Source organism: Engystomops pustulosus, chromosome 5, assembly GCF_040894005.1.
Source record: "Engystomops pustulosus chromosome 5, aEngPut4.maternal, whole genome shotgun sequence".
Classification (NCBI taxonomy): domain Eukaryota; kingdom Metazoa; phylum Chordata; class Amphibia; order Anura; family Leptodactylidae; genus Engystomops; species Engystomops pustulosus.
In genome coordinates, this window is record NC_092415.1 from 52,159,473 (window position 1) to 52,178,436 (window position 18,964).

Sequence of the window (18,964 nt, forward strand, 5' to 3'; positions counted from 1 at the left end):
CCAAAATCACAATGGAGTCTGTTGGGTTTTTATCATTTATGAGGGAATCTGATTAGTGGACTCGCACAAAAACTCGTGATAAGAAAAATGGTGGCATCTGTATAAATATAAGGACTTATTCTATAGTATCGTTTTGGAAAGGGGCATATTTATGATGGGCAATTACTCAGTGATATTTGGCAGAGCCTGACATGGCCTCATGCTTTAAAAAAAATAAATAAATAAATTTGTCAAAAGTTGTGTCATATCAGCTGCTAAATGTGAATAGTGTCCTGACACTTCTGTGACATAATAACGCGGATGCTCCACATATGTTCACTTCCACACTGAGCCCCGAACGGGTTAAGGTGAGTGTGTAGGTGAAGGATCCCTGGCAGCCACCGCCTCCCGCACCCTCCTCCTCCGGGACGTCAGGCGGGCGGGGAGGGAGCGGGAAGTATATATCCAGCTGTAGCGCGCTGAGCCCTCACTGACAGCAGCACTAGAACAGCGGCCGCACACAGCAGCGACACCCAGCGGTGACACATCGCACTGCACGCTCCTGTGACAGCTGATCCTGAGCTCTCGGTGCCATCTCCTGTGCCATCTCCACCAGTCACTCACATGAGCGCCCTGTCCATGAGCCTGGAGCCCTATGCCGGCTGGTGCATGGAGCCCGCTAACTTCTACGAGCAGAGGGTGAGCAGTAACCCTAACCTGTGCAAGCCCCGGGCCATGTGCGATGAAGCGGAGCCCCCGGTGAGCAGCAGCAGCCTGGCAGAGCTGAGCGCTGCCCCTGCCATCTATGATGATGAGAGCGCCATAGACTTCAGCTCGTACATTGACTCCATGGCTTCGGTGCCCAACCTGGAGCTGTGCAATGATGAGCTCTTTGCGGACTTGTTCAACAGCAACCACAAGGGAGACCGGGGGGAGTGCGGCGGCAGTGACTACCTGAGCGGCCTCCTGGGGCCCCAGCACCCAGCCAAGGGCCACGCGCAGTCGCTCAAGAAGGAGCCCGAGTGGAGCGACAGCGACATCTCATCGTCCCTGCCCTGCCAGATCGCCACCTGTGCCCAGACCAGCATGAGCCTGCAGCCCACCCCGCCCACCTCCCCGGAGCCGTCCAGCGCTGCCAGCTCCGCCTGCCCTTCCCCGGCCTCCTCCACCAAGGAGCGCAGCGGCAAGAAGAACGTGGACCGCTTCAGCCCCGAGTACCGGCAGCGCCGGGAGCGCAACAACATCGCCGTGCGGAAGAGCAGGGACAAGGCGAAGAAGCGCAACCTGGACATGCAGCAGAAGCTGGTGGAGCTCTCCTCCGAGAACGAGAAGCTGCACAAGAGGATCGACCTGCTCACCCGGGACTTGACCAACCTCAGGCACTTTTTCAAGCAGCTGCCCCCCACTGCCACCGCCGGCAGCTTCCTCTCCAGCCTGGGGGGCATCGACTGCCGGTAACCTGCAGCAGCAGCACAGAGACTGGACTTGTACGTGATAACTCTGAATACCTCAGCCAGCAGAGGGCCACCGTGAGCAGTGGGGCTGCACTCTGCACAGACACCCATGTGCTGGGACTTTAAAGACTGAGCCAAGAGCAGACTGTTTTATATTATTATAGTGCAATAACGCTGTGTTGCCAATATCTTGCAGAAGGGACTGGGATTGTGGGCTCTAATGCCCCTTGTGTGCCAGACAGCTTGTCCTCTCTGGCACCCAAGGAATCAGTTATGTGCCAAAGAGTGTTGTAGGTAAAGGTGCAGGGTGCCAGCGCTTGTCTCTATTACCCGATGGATGTGATGCAGTTGGGATGTACATGCACACAGGCTTCAGCCTGGCATACATAGTGCTGGGGGGTACTGGACTGTAGCCTGGGCATGGATTGCTATGGAGCCCTCTGGTCAGTGCCTTGTTACTTGTCCTGCTAGAACCCATGTGGAGCCATCCCAGCAGCAGAAGCATTTGACATGTTCTGTTAGTGCCTTACTTGGCTGAAGCCGCCTGTAGCTGGAAGTACTGTAAGGGGAAGGCACATTTTGGGCAGTGCCAAACAGAAATTGTGCTGGTCTTCAGTTTCTATATTGAATGTGTAGCCAATACTTGTGCTACCCCATGAAAAAAAAAGAACTATAAATTTATTCTAAATATATATATTTTTCCTCTCTATAAAACAAAGCTAAAACATTTCCCTTCCTTAAATTATTTTTGTAATTTTAGTTTTCTATAACCTGTATTGATGCAGCTATGGTACATTTGTAAAGTGATTTCTGAGACAAACGACTTTGTATTGTAGATATTAGGGACAGAGAATGAGCATGCTCAACTTTTTATATGATCATTTTTACAGCATTTTTAAGAATAAAACTGTAAAACGCACCGTTCCTTGTGTCTATGGTTTATGAGTGCTGCACGTGGGTGACTTGTAGTAACTTACAGGTAGAGATGTAGCAGAGCTGTCACTGCTCTTCATGCTCTGCGATCATGACAAACCTGATGCTTCCACATCTGTACATGACACACTGACACTCATCAAACTACTCTGGTTAATGAATAACTCTGAAAGGCCACAAGAGGCTGCACATATCACGCAGGAATAAGCTTGTGTCATGCTCTTACATGGGAATGAACCTTCTTTTACAGACATTCACGATGAGTCTAAAATCTAAGAACAATGTTGTCTGATGACAATCCCAAACGCCATAAGTGACCTCCTATGACATAAGGTGCTAGCTCAAAGTTATTCAAATTAAACTCAGAGCTATTTTTCTCTGTTATCACCCATCTTATCTAAACAGATTGCTGAAAATAGCACATCTGTGAACGGTTCTGTAAGCGCCGCACTGCTGTGTTGTAGGAAGTGACTGGGCATCAGTATTTAGGTCTTCTGTTATTAGAGGAGGGCTTCTAATCCTATAAAGTGATGGCAGATCACTAAGATTTGCCATTACTTTATGAGTATTTTTGGTCTGACATCTGTACCCCCCTTTTCCTGCAGCACTGGTGTAATACTTCAGAGCCCGGGAGCAGTACAGGAGTCATCCTCATTATTCACAGGGGTCATTGAGGTTGGGCTCCCATCATCATGAAGTGATAGCACACTCCAGCAATGAGACACACATATATAAGCACAGTCTGGAAAGGCTGGGAGACAACCATTGTGGGGGCTGTACTGACCACACTGTCGGTCAGCCAGATTCTATTATTGAGACGGAAATGAAGCCCTTTAAATTGAGCAAAAACTGCAAGAAAGAGAATAAAACACAACCACACAAGGTATAAGAAAATGTCTTTAATTTACATATATTTTTTCTGTACACACAAAGTCAGGACAGTACATGTAAGGATGAGGCCGGTCCAGTGGTCATCCTGCTTGTAGAAGCCGGATCTCCTCCAGGCTCAGGCTGTTGGCCGCACATAGGACGTAGCAGTGGACTGGGCCCAGCTCCTTTCCCAGGACGGCGCTCCGCTCATAGCGCTGCAGATAAAAGGTATGTGTGCTCAGCAAACAGCGCTGTACATTCTGTTCAAAGCGGCAAATAACTAAGATAAAAATCACGCAGCAAAGGCCTCTCCCAGTTTATGAGGCTTTTACAGCCCAGACAGTTGAGGGCAGGTGAGCCAAGAACCTGCAGGATCATTATACAATGTCTGCAGCTGATAAGAGTTATCAGCCAATGGCCATTACTGCTAGCAAAGGTTACACCGCTCACCAATATTATCACAGGAACCTACCTCATTCTCCATGTACCCCAGGGTACACATACTGTATCACATAACCCAATCAGACAATGGATTAGTATGTAATAGCAGTATCATGTATCATGCTGCACAAACCTCCATCAGTCTTCATCTTTCCTGCTCCATAATGTAGTAGTAGACTATAATAAGTCTATCACCCCCCTCCTGCCAAGCTCCCTCCCCAACTTGCAAGTGGCGTGAGGAGTACAAATGCACCAAAATGTATCATAATGTACCCCATTAGCAGGGCTAGGCATGTCAGGGTGACCATACACATTACATACGTCAACAGAAACCTGCACATAGTTGCCCAACTATCGTCTGCATATCTTATATCAAGATCCCTTAATGACCAACATTTTTTAAAGATGATCATTAGACGGTGGGATGTCACTGGTTAATCTTTGGTAGGAGCTTTTTCCCCTATCCAGGTAAGAACAAGTCTACCCGAGTTTATGGGGGAAGAGCCAAGATAGCTGGTGGCCAAATATTTATAAGAAATGTTTGGCTGAGAGACAAAATGCTACACCATGTACATCTTTTCACTAAATGCATCCTATAAGAGCTACAGACACCGAGGGGAGACTGTTGAAATTATTATTTTTGAGTCTATGCCACCTCCAAGTCGGCACGGGGCAGGAATGCCTATATACTATCTAGAGATTAACAGGTTTTTAGGCAAAACTACATCTAACTTGGCCATAGCTTTGCCCAGTGTAGTAGCTACCAGATTGATACAATAATAGGTCCTTGATGTACCTGCCGAGACAGGTGAGTGTGTGTGGGGGGGTGCCCTTTAGCAAACATCACTGCCCAAGCACCGGTGTATGATAATTTCCCCCATAATTTAAGAAGTTGCAGCTAATGAGGCAGTTCATGCACCAAGGTAATGGGGGAGATGTGTCTGTCTTTAGAACAGAGTAAAACTTGCTAAAAATGGCCTAAAACCTTCAATAAATGTGGCTATATTTCAGGTGCAAATGACTCCAGTTTTCGGCCCCAGGCGCACTGCTATTCCTGCCAGGACCACTGCCCTCTCCATCTGATAAGCGGGAGATTTGTCTTGTAAGAAGAATATGGTAACACAAGAAGAAGAGGGAAGTGGTTTGGCCAATAGTAGTTCTCTGTGTGCTGAGGACAAGCCACGGGTGCAGCAAGTACCTAATTAGCATACAAATCTAACTGGGAATATCTTGTTAATAGCATAGGACAGAGATGATAATAAAATGAAGGCAGTCAGCTCATGAACAAGATAGTGAAATATATGCCCATGTGCACAAGCACACAGAAGTAAATGGGGACGTGTAGTAGCCACTGAAACAGCAGCAGCTCACGTCCTCTTTCTACGATGTTTGTGTGCATGAAGCCTGAGATTGTATTGTAGTATGCACCATATCCCACACACACATCCATTGACGCTTTGGAGGAATCACATCGCATTTTAAAAACTGCCTTAATCCTACAATGATAAATCTAAACTAAAGTATGGACCATGTTAGTTCCAGTTCATCTGTGCCAAGCTCTCTCCCCCAAAAAACACACACACATAGATGTCAAACTGACGGCCACAAATAAAAGTATTCTCATATGAAGCGTATAGGACATACCCCGTCTTCACTGGAGCAAGAACCCAGCAGAGAAGAAATGGTCTCCTCACGTAGCTGCAGGGAAGATAAAAAACACAATCAAATTGCGTCAAATGTTTCCTTGTGGTTGTATTGGCACCATCATGTGGTCTAACCCTCCGTATCCTGGTCATGAAGAACACAACTTTCCTGACTTGTTCATCATGGGATTTATGATTTATATTTATTAAAAAGAAACATAAGGTGATGCTATGATTTCTGCCTGATCCTATGTGTATGGAGAGACATACAGAGGTACTGTACAATGTGACCCAATGAGCTGCAACACCTTCCTATTAGTTATGGCTCCGCACAACTGGGAGATTTAAGACAATGATGGATGAAAAATGGATCGGGCCATAAAGGGAACCTGTCTACAGATTTGGAAATATGAAGCTGCTGACAGGTTCCTGTAGTATAGAAGACAAATAACTAAACCACAAGGTTTTCAAAACATCCACAGCTCCATTGAGCAGAAAATCCAACTTTGTGGACTCACATGTCTCATGACTTCAGAGACGGTCAAGTCATGGGGCTATCATTGTAAAACCTCCTCTCAGCTCCTGGTGCCCCCCATTCCCTCCTGGTAACATAAGTATATGCTCAAATTCTGCACATAACACGGCTCAGCTCCTGACACTGAGCCGTCAATGCTACAGCTCGGCCTCACTGCACTGACAAGATGTGAAAGAAGGAAACCCAAGCAAAATTTGTATAGAGATATCGATGACATTACCAAATGGGAAGGGGAGGAACAAGGAGCTGAGAGGGGGGGGTTTACAATAATGACTCCATGACTTGGGTGGCTGTGACACTCCCACATGACTCAGATAGCTCTGAGACACTCCCACATGACTCGGATAACTCTGAAACACTCCCACATGACTGGGATGGCTCTGTGACACTCCCACATGACTGTGATGGCTTTGTGACACTCCCACATGACTGTGATGGCTTTGTGACACTCCCACATGACTGTGATGGCTGTGACACTCCCACATGACTCGTATGGCTCTGTGACACTCCCACATGACTTGATGGCTCTGTTACAGCACCACATGGCTTGGATGGATCTGTGACACTCCCACATGACTCTGATGACTATGCGACGCTCCCATATGACTCGGATGGCCCTGCGACGCTCCCACATGACTCGGATGGCCCTGCGACACTTTCACATGACTCGGATGGCTCTGTGACACTCCCACATGACTCGGATGGCTCTGTGACACTCCCACATGACTCGGATGGATCTGTGACACTCCCACATGACTCGGATGGATATGCGATACTCCATATGACTTGTATGGCCCTGCGACACTCTTACATGACTCGGATGGCTCTGTGACCCCCCAACATGACTCGGATGGCTCTGTGACACTCTTACATGACTCTGACGGCTTTGTGGCCCTCCCACATGACTCGGATGGCTCTGTGACACTCCCAGGTGACTCGGATAGCTCTGACACAGCCACACGACTCAACTGCTTGATGCATTTTCAAATTCTAATTTTTTGCAAAATGAAGCTGTGGACTTTTTTTGTATGGTTGTGTTATTTTTACTGTAATCTGTAAGAACCAGTCAGTGTCTTCATTTGTCAAAAGCTACTGACATGATCAATGTTTGTCTACCACTGTATATGTTAAAGGTACCCAAGGTTTACCTTTAATCTCACTTTACATTGTGGTCTTGCTTCACACTGTAAAAAGACTTCCAGTTGCATCCTGATAACCGGAGAACTTATGTCTGAAGTGCACTGACAGCAGTGATATGGACAACTGGTGGGAACAACAAAATGCAGTGATGAGCCATGAATTAATAAATTGTAAGGGACATCGGATAAAATACATCCAAAACAGAACATGGCTGAAGGTAAATACACATAACAGAAATAAGGCTTCTTTAGAGATGCATTTAAAGCCATTGATCTGCTTCCACTACAATACCCCTTGAGATAATGGATGCAGCTGCTGGACAACCCTGTGTAGCCCTGGACTAAGAAGTTACACCCTGGATAATTGCTTGCTGTGAGCAGTGTGTAAGGTATACAGAAAATACAGACACCTCTTATGCCCTCACTATATACATGGTACAAGACTTGATGCTCTACTCTTCTGGTGCCACTGACACAATGGGGAAGCTTTAGACCAACATTGTGTCCCATCATCTCCTACTAAGCATTTAACACGTCACTAACTTTGATCTTCTACGAGAGACATTCCTGTAGTGCCGCTGGCACCAGATGTATTGAACTAGAGCCCCAATTTGTCCTGGAAAAGCACAGAGAAAGGTTCAAATTCCAGTGATAGTGCGGCACTTGTTAATCTCTGAACGTACGTATTGATTATTAAGGGAATATTGAACCTCCCATAAATAATTCACTAAGCAGAATCAAAAATTATCCTGGAAAATGTCTCATTTATACAACAAATAAAAAGGACTGCAAAACAAAACTAATTCTACATTTTGTTTAGTAAGTTTTCTGCAGTAAGAGCTGTTACTTCTGCAACCAAAAAAATGTTTACCTTTTTTGGGTCAAAGGTTGTAGTTTACTGCTTCCACAAAGGTTACACACAGGCCAAGAATAAGATTCACTTTCATTTACTCCTACAACTAACCCTTTTGAGAAAAAGATATAATTTAGATATTATTTAGCATATGACATATGAATGTCATGTGATCTTTATGTATGAACAAAAATCTAAGAGATATGGTAAAACAATGGTAAACTCCGACTGACAACACAAGGTACTATAAGAACCTTAAAAAGACAATGTCATTGATCAGTTATCAAAAACCAAACAAACAGAGTTTATTCTCAACTAAAAAAAGGAACCGCACATGCCATCGGGCCATTCCCGGTTATTGCAGACTGCAGACTTAGGGGGCTGCGCAGTGTCCACATTCTGTCAGCCCTTTACAAGTGAATGTGACTAGATAGGGAATAAGTTATTTAGGTGGGACAACCTAATTTGGTGGAAAATATCCAATGTTGAGTAAAACTTTTAGGATATATTTGTTTGATATAGAAATGCAAAAAAGATACTCATATATGACAAAAATATAGCAGGAACATGATACAAAATTGAAAACAATCCCAGGACACGACAAATGCCACCGCTCTGCTCAGTATGAAACACAGGACCCAATCAATTACAAATTGAAATAAATATTTGTTGTTGTTGTTATTATATGGGCCTTAGGTGGTGTAAAAATAACAAACAACCTGTACTTACCTCTCTCTTCCAGTGCAGTAAGGTGCCTCCCATTAGCCCGCCGACCTCTGTGTGTAAAAGGTGAATTCACATCAACTGCTCACAGTTATATTAGTTTACATCAGGAAAATTTGCCAAAATGTTGGTGCCTTTGCGTCATTTCTTGTGCACACTCCTTTCCCAGTATAACACCACCCTTTATCTTATGGTCCTTAGTAGAAAATGTATCTAGAAATCTTCCAAAACTCTCCTAGAGTTTAAACAAGGCATTTAATGCAAATTAACAGATGGCTCAATAAATTCCAGTAGGAGTGGGAGGAATGGTTCCAGTCCAGTCCAGTTCTTCATCAGGCCAGTGATTTAGCTGCAGGGATCTCCGAGCTTCATCTACCTGAGTTCTGACTTGCAACTCCTTCTCCTCTTGCTGTGCAGCACCTCAGGCTATAGGAACCTATTTGCATTACTCTACTGTTTGCAATAACCCTTGTTACTCACGTCACTTGTTCTGTTACACTATGTTTTGTCATGTAGAAAACCATCTTCTATCTGTTCTGTACTAAAGCATTTATCCTTTACACAGAGTTTCTGCAACAATATACTGTCGTTTAACTTTTAGATCCAAGGGTCAGTTTAGGATGGGTTTTTGTTTTTAGGATGTTCAGGATGTGGACAGTTGTACAGTTAAATCACTGGGGACCTCCCAGAGCGTATGCTCAGCAGAGGCCAAGGATGGATGCAATACAGTTGCATCCATCCCCCATAGGCCCCATATACCATATTTTTGGACTATAAGGCGCACCTGATTATAAGGATGAATGACCAGCAGGTGGCAGACCTGTGCACAGTTCAAGGCAGCTGTTGTCTGTAAGAATGGTTCGTCTATAAGGCGCACTGGACTATAAGGCGCATCTTTGATTTCTGAGAAAATCGAAGGATTTTTTGTGCGCCTTATAGTCCAAAAAATACGGTAAGTCACTTAGCAGGAGTGAGCAGAATAGAAAGATGTAGTTTCCTGTGAATTTCCATCCTATGCTTCCCACAGTATGCCACGTATACTATGAAGATGGGGGCAAAAAGGAAGCCTCTGTCTGCCAGTATATATCTTATGTATACATCAGGAGCTTTCCTGGATTAAAATTAAAACGCGGTGTGAATAAAACCTTAGTCATAACCAGGTCTAAAAGATAATGTACTGTATAATGGAAAAATAGGCACATTTTCTGTGTTACTTCTGTCTCTAGTTCTCAATAACTGATGTGAAAAAAATAAAAAAAAAACAATAGGTGAGATGTGAACTGGTGCTAAGAAAACTAGGTTTTAGTGGAGCAAATGGGTCAGGCAGGATAATGACCCATAGCACACATCCAAGAAGTCGAAAATTAGCCTAAAAAAAAAAAGGAATAAATAAAAAATAAATGAAATTACATTCAGGCCACACATTTTCCTAAGAAAGGTATGATTACTTTTATCACAGTGCATCTGGGTGCCAGCCTTTGTTTCATGTAATTGACACACATGGGGCTACCCCATGTACAAGCTAATCATTGGACTGGACCATCTTCCTCCACTGCTTCATGCTGCAGTTTTTATGCTTATATGTTGTAGGTTCTTTTGTGGTAGACAGGGACTAGTATGAGATGGGGGCAACTGAGGAGACACTACTCTTCCGGACATTCAGTGTGACTCATCTCAGGCTAAAAGTGACTCTTCTCAACTCATTTTCAAATTATGTTTTTGTTTTTTTTTTATAGGCAAACAGGCTTGTTTTAACATAAAAGAATAAATGCTAAAAAAAGGATATTTCACATATTTCATACCCTGCCTGGGAGGCTGGAAGTTGTAAAAACTAGTGACAGATTATTGAACTTTCAGGCACCCATAGCCCTGTTACCTGTTCACCAGTATTAAAACTTGTTTTGGTATATACTAACCACTCCACAACAGCTGGCCTTATGAAGATACGTGGATTCAGTTGTCTTGCCATAACAATAAGTTGTTTAGCTTGTATATTTTCCTTGCTTCCAACACATTAACTTGTACATACATACATACAAGTTGAAGTTTTGGAAACAAGGAAAATGTACAAGCTGAACCACTTATTGTGATGGCAGGACAACTTCATAAGACCAGGTATAATATATAAGTAGAACCTCTCAGCCTTGAATAAGCATATTCTATGCCATGGAGACATCCAGACACCAAGTGACCTCAATGATCCCTGGGTCCAGACGAGCTTCAGTATATTGAATGAGTCACAAATATATCTTAAAGTAGCATGTATGACATGACAGAACACCATGTGTTTCTCTGTTTCTTACTGTATGAAGTGGAAAAGATTTTGCTGTAAACAGCTCTGAGGTTTGGTGATCTCTAATTGTGGCAATTAGCCCTACAAATTGGCCCTGCACTGGAAGATCTGCCCTCTCACCATTTATCTCGCCAGTTATAATTGCAGGTCTGAATCAACATTAAACATAGACGCCAACAAGTAAGGAAAATTATTCCGCTTCAGTAATCATCTTAAAAAGCGTCCAGGAAATGGAGGAGCTTAATGAACCCCCAGCGACAGGTTGGTTGTTTTTTATACATTCATGCGGATATTTTAGGGAAAGTTTTAATGACAAATATGTAATGTAAATATCATACACACACATATACAGTGATTGTGGTAATTATATGTTCTTGTATAAAGTATTATTTAGCAGGGACATGATTCACTTTGTTTGGCTTGGTTGCTATAGGTAATAGACAGCCTTGGGATAGACTGACTACCTTAAAGATGATCCTGGGATACATCAGCTAAAAAATCTAATTTGTGATGCAACGTGGAGAGACAGGTAATGTCGAGTACCATCTCTGGATAAGTAATGGAACATACAATGAAGTGATGTCTATACGTACAGCTGACATTATGGTGGTCGTACTTAGAGGGTTTCAGAAAGTCAACATTTAGACATACAGAGGCCATTTTTACGTACAAGATCTGACACCCTTCTTTTAGTTAAAAATTGTTTCCCTCACATCCCCATAAAATCAGAGTTATACACTTGCCTGGTATCTAGCATTCTGTAGAGTGAGTAGGGTGTGTGGCCCAAAGCCATGTGACCAGGGTGACATTATCACAGTTTCTTTAGCCTCTTAACATTAGCGAACTGTATACCATACACATGTCTGCCACAAGAAAAATCACAGCATACCTGCATGGAGTTCTACTCCTCTCAATGCAGGCTTCTGTGATTTCATGAGATATATGCTTTGGGTACAGTTTGCTAATGTTAGGAGGCTAAAGGACCTACAACGAGGTCACCTTGACCATGACATTACTGCTGCATGCAGAGAAAGCATGGGGAGGAGCTGCTGGATTAAGCCTGAGGAGGCAACTTGCTATAAACATCCTTGAATACCACGTAAAATTATAAAGTTGAATATTTTTTCTGTATAGAGATTGTAGAGATTGAGTTGGAGTTTACTATTTTATTGATTGGTTTGGCTCCGGACGAAGACTAATCTAAAGTTGCTAAATCGGACGATGAAGCGCATTCTATACGAGAAAAAAAAATTCTGGGTGAATTGACAGAAGTCTCGTGGCAAGCAGCATCCCCTAACTAGCATCTGCCAAGAATCTTCATGCGAACTGACACGCTCAAAACCTTCGGATACCAGGTGAGAGTTGAACCATTTTGCCAAAAAGATTCACTTGAGTCTTTTTGTGCTTTTTTTTCTATCCGTTTCTCCTTGGATTATCCTGTCCTACACGAGTGAGGAAGCAGAAGAAATCATCCGACCCCAGCTTTACATACAAAGTTGAATTTATAGGAATCTGAGGAGAACAATTGTTAGCTAAAAGAAGGATGTCAGTTAGTTACTAGGGCTCTATGGAAACCTGCCACTTGCTGTATTTTTGAAAAATGTGGTAACAGGTTCCCTTTAAAGGGAATATGTCAGCAGAGATATACCGAATACACTACTACCAATATGTTGTGAACAACATCATATTTCTTTCATGGCCCAGGGTGGTGGCATTATCCAAAAAATCAACTCTGAAGGGAGTGTAAATTTGTTGTATAAAGTCAAGGAGGCAGAAAGTTTAACACTGGATTCAAGCTTTCCCTGTCTCAGGATTCCCCTTCACTGTAATTGCTGGTCCTGCACCCAGAGAAATCACCAACCAGATCTCCTAAAGTCTGGTGCATGATGTAAGTCACGCAAAGAGATATTCAGAGGCAGGGAGAGCTTGACTTCACTGTTAAACTCTCTGCCTCTTTGACTTTATATTACTAGTTGACATTTCACTTCAAGTTGATTTTCCTTGGTGGTGGAACTAAGCTGGGCCATGAAAGAATCATGACCTGTAAGGTGTAAAGCTGCTAAACAACATATTGGTAGTAGTCTTTTAGGCCAGTTTCGGATGACAGGATCCCTTTAAGTTGATTTTGTATATAAGTCGGAACAGGTATATTTTGTAAGTATAACTTCAGAGAAAACAATTTTTTTGTCCCTGTGATAATTGGATTTTCTCAGTTTTGTGTTTTCATAACAAAAATGATCAATAATTAAGCATAATTACAAACACTTACAGCTGTTCATTGAAGCCTGGGACTAAAGTACAGTAAATTACCACCACGTGTTTGTAACTAGGATTTGTCTGTAAGTCTGGGACTGCCAGTATACCAAATATGTCTTCCCATGAATAGACATAATTTTTTATATCTAAATATAAAAAGTGAGTCAATCTTTGAAAATATTTTAACACATAAGATATGACACCGTGATACAATGTAAATTAGTAATTTTACAGCTTGTACAACAGTGTATAACACACAGTGATTAGAGTCTGAAAATGGTAAAATTGTCTGCTAAGTGTCAATACTTTTTATGACATCCATTGTTTTAAGTGACTGTGCACGTTGAAATTCAACAATTCAAGATCCTTGTCTTCCTTTCCCTAGGTATATGGTATAATATGGTAATCTAGGCCTCTCATTCAGATATTAATATCATGTATAAAACTTCCCATATGTAGATGGAAAATTCCTTGGATTATTCATTTTTTTTAAATACAACCTTAGGTGAAACCATTTTTAGGCACAGAACAGATGCCCATTATATCTAACCATATAAGATGTTACCTGATATGATTATGAAAGTGAAAAGGTCTACAGGATATGTTAGTTTTCTTTTGTACCCACCTTTCACTGTACAAATTGTATTTGCCTCAGTTGAAGAATCCAGTCCATCTAGTCTGACAGGGCCAGTTCGCTCGCTTGTGCCAGAAGTGCAGGATAAAAGGGGCTTTTGTAATGAGAGAACTGTGCGTTCAACACAAATTATCCCGCCTGCCAATAAAAACATCTCAAATTGTGCTGTGCACATTACAATCATCCTCAATGACAGCAGGTTAACTCTTGCATGATAAGACTTAATATAAAGACACACGTCAAATACTATATGCAGCAAGACAAAGCTGCTCGTCTCAAGCACAAAAAAGCTAACTGTATTCATTTTTATAAAAAAAAAAAATTGAAATTAAATTAAAGCATTTATGTAATGATAACGGTTGATACTCTGTGTCACAATGTTCACAAACCACTTACTATTTTCATGTACGGCATCCTTGAAAAATATATTACAAGGTATCTTCTTAGAAAAGATTTCTTGCAGTGTCCTGTCCAGTGCACAAGATGGTAAAACACAAACTTTTAGCACTCGAGGGTTTCTAGAGGTTTCAGCTGCCAACTGGAGACTGGTGTCCGTCACATACAGCAATAACTCTTTCTGTCTCGGAAGGTTACTTTGTATCTAGGGAAAAACAGATTATTGTGGCGCACAGACGTTTTATTATTTATTTGGCGCAAAAAAAAAAAAAAGATCAGCAATAATAAATTGGGCGGAAGATTCGGATTGCCTGTGTTTAGGTCAGAAATGGGTCGGAAAGCCATATTAAATTCCCCTCAATATGCGGACTAACAACACTAGTTCTTACAGAAAACAATTTAAAGAGAAAGATAAATCTACTGTATAAATTCATTTGATGTCTGAGTGATGCTAGCATTGAATGCTATGGTGATGCAGGGAGGCATTAAATGACATCATCACATCGCGTCTGGCGAGGCAAGGCTCAATGGTGGACGCGGATGCTGTATGTGCAGCAGGGGCCAGCAGGCGTGATGTCATCCCACCTGCCGGCTTCACACAGTCACAGCATCCCAGAAAAAGGATTGCTGTAGGGAACAAGGAGGGTGAGAAGAATTAGTGGGAGAAGGAGCCTGGGGGGTACAAGAAAGGTGGAGGGCTTACCTAAATGGAGACATAAGATGGGAGGATCACCTAAAGCAGGGGTATAAAGTGAGAGGTAAGGAAAGTAGGCTACAGAAAATGGGAAACAAATTTGCAAATTGGCTGCAGAAAGGGCAGCATAAGTTGGGGAGACAGTACAGAAAGGGGAAAATAAGTTACAGGACTACAGAAAATAGAGTTGGGGGCAGGGCTACATTAAGAAGAGCATAAGTTCAAGAGGCTACAGAAAAGACAGCAGAAGTTGGGTCCCCCAGAAAGGGCATTTTAAGAGAGAGGGCATCACAAGTAAGCAGGGCTAGAGAAAAGAGGTAGGAGGGCTATATAAGTCGGGGCAAAGGTATAGGAAATACTATATTATGTGGGGCACAAAGTGGGGATTATATTGTGGGCATATTGATATGCATAATCAATATGTAAAGCTAAAAGAGATTTTATCCAAACACTGAGTAAAAATCTGCAGCAGAAATTAAAGTGTTGAAGTGCGGTACAGGTGTCGAATAGTAGTAGAGATTTCACCTCCTTTGAGGCACAGGGTATATCCAGTGACAAATCTGATACATACCTACAAAAGCATATTTCAGTTTTGGAGCAGATAGCTACACAGTTTTTTTTAAATATAAAAACAGCTAATATTTTAAACATAACAATGACTTTTATCCCAGATAACATTTTATGTACTTCACACGGATGTAGATATAAGCATTTTGCTTATGGCTTGGAACCCAGAAGGTTAACAAAATAACAAAATCTACAACTTTATTATAGAGTAAACTGACATGATGAATGTGGATACTCTGTGAACCATAACCTCTCCCACTTACATTCTTTAGAGGCTTTTTACCAGTGAACGCGCCCACTCACTCATATCACATTGTCAAGGTGAGTTTCATCACCTGCTTCTATCCTACCCTGCATTTATGATACGACACCGGAAATGATATCCATCCTTTTCTTTTTGTTTATCTACAAGAATGTGAACCATACAGCAAAAATTCAGGGGGCGGCGAGATAAAGACAGACATTAAGAGAGGAAACAGATGGAAATCAGTTGCATCAGGACTGTAGTTATATACAGAACATAGTTACTAGTTATCCAATGTCTTTTGTAATATTATATAGTTATGAGTGGCAGGTTCTTGTGTAGAATATTTACAGATAATCTTTATTTGTTTAAACCATTTAAAGTAATTTTTTCCCCTCCAACTAAAATATCCCAGTATGAAAAATGAAAACTGGAGTGGCTATGGATGTCACGTCTCCTTTATTCAAACAGGTAACTTAGGGACCTTCCCATTTTTGTGAATTTCAGGGTCTCTGGGGTCTGATCCCAAGCGATCAGATGTCCTTAGCATGGAAACCTGTTTAACCACAGCGGCCAATATAAAGTGATATCCACACAATGTGTTCTACATTAAACAGAGTCTCTCAATAAGAAAATCTTTCCAAAACAAATAATGGTGCTGTGTATTGGAGACAGCTATGTGTAAACAGCTACACCTCTTGCATGAGCCATGAAGACAGAGGCATATGACATATAGCATACCTAGTAAGTCTAAACATGCTAAACAATCCTACCACCCTTTACACAAATAAAAACAAAAATTACAGTACTTAAAATCATCGTAACAAAACTGACATGTGTAAATGAGCCCGGAGGCTACCTATACACATTTCGAGAAGTTGATGAAATATACGTTTGCTATTGGGGTGGATTAGGGCACCATTATACACAATTGATAATCAGAGCAGTCCCGACCCATCCCCACAAATAAAGAAAGATGGGGCCGGATTTCCTCATGACCATTCACTTGTTTTTAGAGAAGATCTGAGGTGCCTATTGCTCTCTCTTAAAGGACATCTACCACCAGGATGAAGCACCCCTTTGCCAGGATCTGCTACTATTTTAGCTTCTTATGCCATGGTTTCTATAAAAAAAAGGCTTTGAAAATTAGGCTAATGAGCCTGGGGGCTCTGGTTTCCATAGGTGGTAATTGAGACTGGAGCCCCACAGGCTAATTTACATTTTTTAATTTTAAAGCCCTTTTTTCTTAAAAACAAGAGTATTAGAAGCTTAAAGAAGAGCGGATCCTTTCATAGGGGGCACGGGCCAGCATGTAAGTGTTATTGGTTTGCAATCCTTTATCCAGGTGGCAGATGTCCTTTAATAAAAAACACATGTATGTTCAACACAGCCAAGCATGCATGTATATGGGGTTGTCATAAAGTGTAAGGGCACTTGTAGTTGGAGAGAACCATACTGAAATGTTCAAGTATCCCCTAAATCTGTTTATAGCCAATGCAATTAACCTTAATTAATTCAACAAATGGTGATGCTAAGTTAACTGATATGTGGCAGGGCAGTCAATAAACTCATTATAGAGTTGTTATCATTTAATGACTGGGTACAAAGACAGAAAATGTAGATGAAGAAAAAAAGTTAGTAAAAATATTTACTAAAACCATATAAACCCCTGGTAACAATGTGCGTCCCATTTTCCTGATTGCAATGTGACCTTGTAAAGAAACAATAGCTCTTTCATCTGTCCTTAATGCTGGCAATGTAACCGTGCTGCTGTCATGTCATGGAGCACACCGCTGTCTCTATGACTTGGACTAATGCAGACGTTTTATTACTGGAGTCAGTACATGCTAAAACATTAAAGGGGCAAGACAATTAAAGGACACCAACAAGGCTAGAAAGACAGACGGCTGTGTGTAGACAGAAGAAGCAGCGGTGTATGTCATCACTGTAACTGGATCCCCAAGAGATGGCACATTGGGAAACTTTCATCTACAATTAACACATAACCAGAAGTCAAATTACTTTCAGCCTCTATTTTACCTCTTGGTTTCCTGCTAGACCTAAAAATCTTTTATACCTGCTACAACATGTGCTTTGTAAAAGAATATGGGATAAACATAAAGACACACAGGTTATCTTAGGCAGTCGCTCTCAAGCTGTGATCCCTAAAGATTTTAGTGGAGGCCAAAATTTAATTCAAGCATCTCCCCCCTGCAGGGATCAGCTATCTGCTTTTTTTGTGTTTCTTACAACAGATCGGACTGATTTATATATGAACACTCTAATAAAATCCAGGAAATCATCTATGAAAAAATGTATAAAAGACATACTGGAAAAATACAGTAATCACCAAAGTGGGTTGGGGGTAACCTGTTCTCCCAAGAGTTAAAAAGTAGGTCGTCTTTGTGACCTATAAAAACATTGCAAGAGCACGCTAGAGTTCTGTGAGAGCAAAGCAAGTCTTTCCATGATTCTAGGTTTGCAGTTTGTTTACCCCATGATTTACGGCTGATCAGTGATCTGTTGAGAACATTTTGGAACGCTTCCTACTTTTTTCACATATGCCAATTATGGACTTTAATGGGTCAGCAATAGAACTGATGCAGTCCAATTTTCTTCAGATGATGCAGCAGAACAAGGTGTTTTGCCTTAATTAATAGAAACCATCAATTTTATTTTGCAGAGAAGATAAGAAAGCAGATACCATAAGAATGTGGAAAAAATGACGGATACAATACTGATACAAAATGTCAATATGCTCGCATAGCATACGGAGAAAAAAAATCTCATGTGCCAATAAGCTCTTAGAAAGAAGATTCGTCTCCAATCTAACCAAAACATGTGATTCAACAATTTTTGCCATATTGTACAGCTATTTTCCCCACCTTGTAATAAGGTACCAGACAAAGATGAGGAGTGCAGGCTTTTGTCTGAACTCTACTATACAAGTAGTGCATGCAAACAGTCTTATAAGGCACGCTGGGGCTTGTAGTTCACCCCTCGGACCTTACAAGCTTGAGGTAATGTATGGTGCTGAAGGGAAGCTTAGGACTTGCAGTTCTACAACAGATAAAGGAGCTGTTATCTCTCTGTAATGTACAAGTCCTAGGTGCCAGTGTGTGAGGTCAGGCCTGCTGTAAAATAATTAATGATACGTTTTAATGTCTTTTTAATGCAGTGAGAAATTATTACTGGAGGGTAGCGCTGCTTGAGAAATATGTGAGCCATGTGTTATAATACGCAGTGGGAGACGAAGCTGAAATCATTTCAGTCTGTGTGTGCAGCTTTTTAACATTTACATCTTGTTCTC

At 41.8% G+C, this 18,964-nt stretch overlaps 2 protein-coding genes across 4 annotated transcripts in view; one reads left to right on the forward strand and one right to left on the reverse strand.

The window, feature by feature from the left end:
• The first annotated feature begins 447 nt into the window (after positions 1-447).
• On the forward strand, positions 448-2,352 carry CEBPD (CCAAT enhancer binding protein delta). Its single transcript, XM_072151949.1, has one exon. The coding sequence runs from the start codon at positions 604-606 to the stop codon at positions 1,435-1,437; it is 834 nt and encodes a 277-aa protein (XP_072008050.1). The 5' UTR covers positions 448-603; the 3' UTR covers positions 1,438-2,352.
• Positions 2,353-3,250: 898 nt separating this feature from the next.
• SPIDR (scaffold protein involved in DNA repair) overlaps positions 3,251-18,964 on the reverse strand; it is a 259,050-nt gene continuing 243,336 nt past the window's right edge. For all 3 annotated transcript variants that reach the window (XM_072151951.1, XM_072151952.1, XM_072151950.1), the window contains 6 exons: positions 14,150-14,354; positions 13,745-13,891; positions 7,866-7,959; positions 7,004-7,118; positions 5,322-5,375; positions 3,251-3,451 (listed from right to left, as the gene is read on the reverse strand). In XM_072151951.1, coding sequence (XP_072008052.1) covers positions 3,338-3,451; positions 5,322-5,375; positions 7,004-7,118; positions 7,866-7,959; positions 13,745-13,891; positions 14,150-14,354 — 729 coding nt within the window. In that variant the 3' untranslated portion in view covers positions 3,251-3,337. The remainder of the gene's footprint in view (positions 3,452-5,321; positions 5,376-7,003; positions 7,119-7,865; positions 7,960-13,744; positions 13,892-14,149; positions 14,355-18,964) is intronic.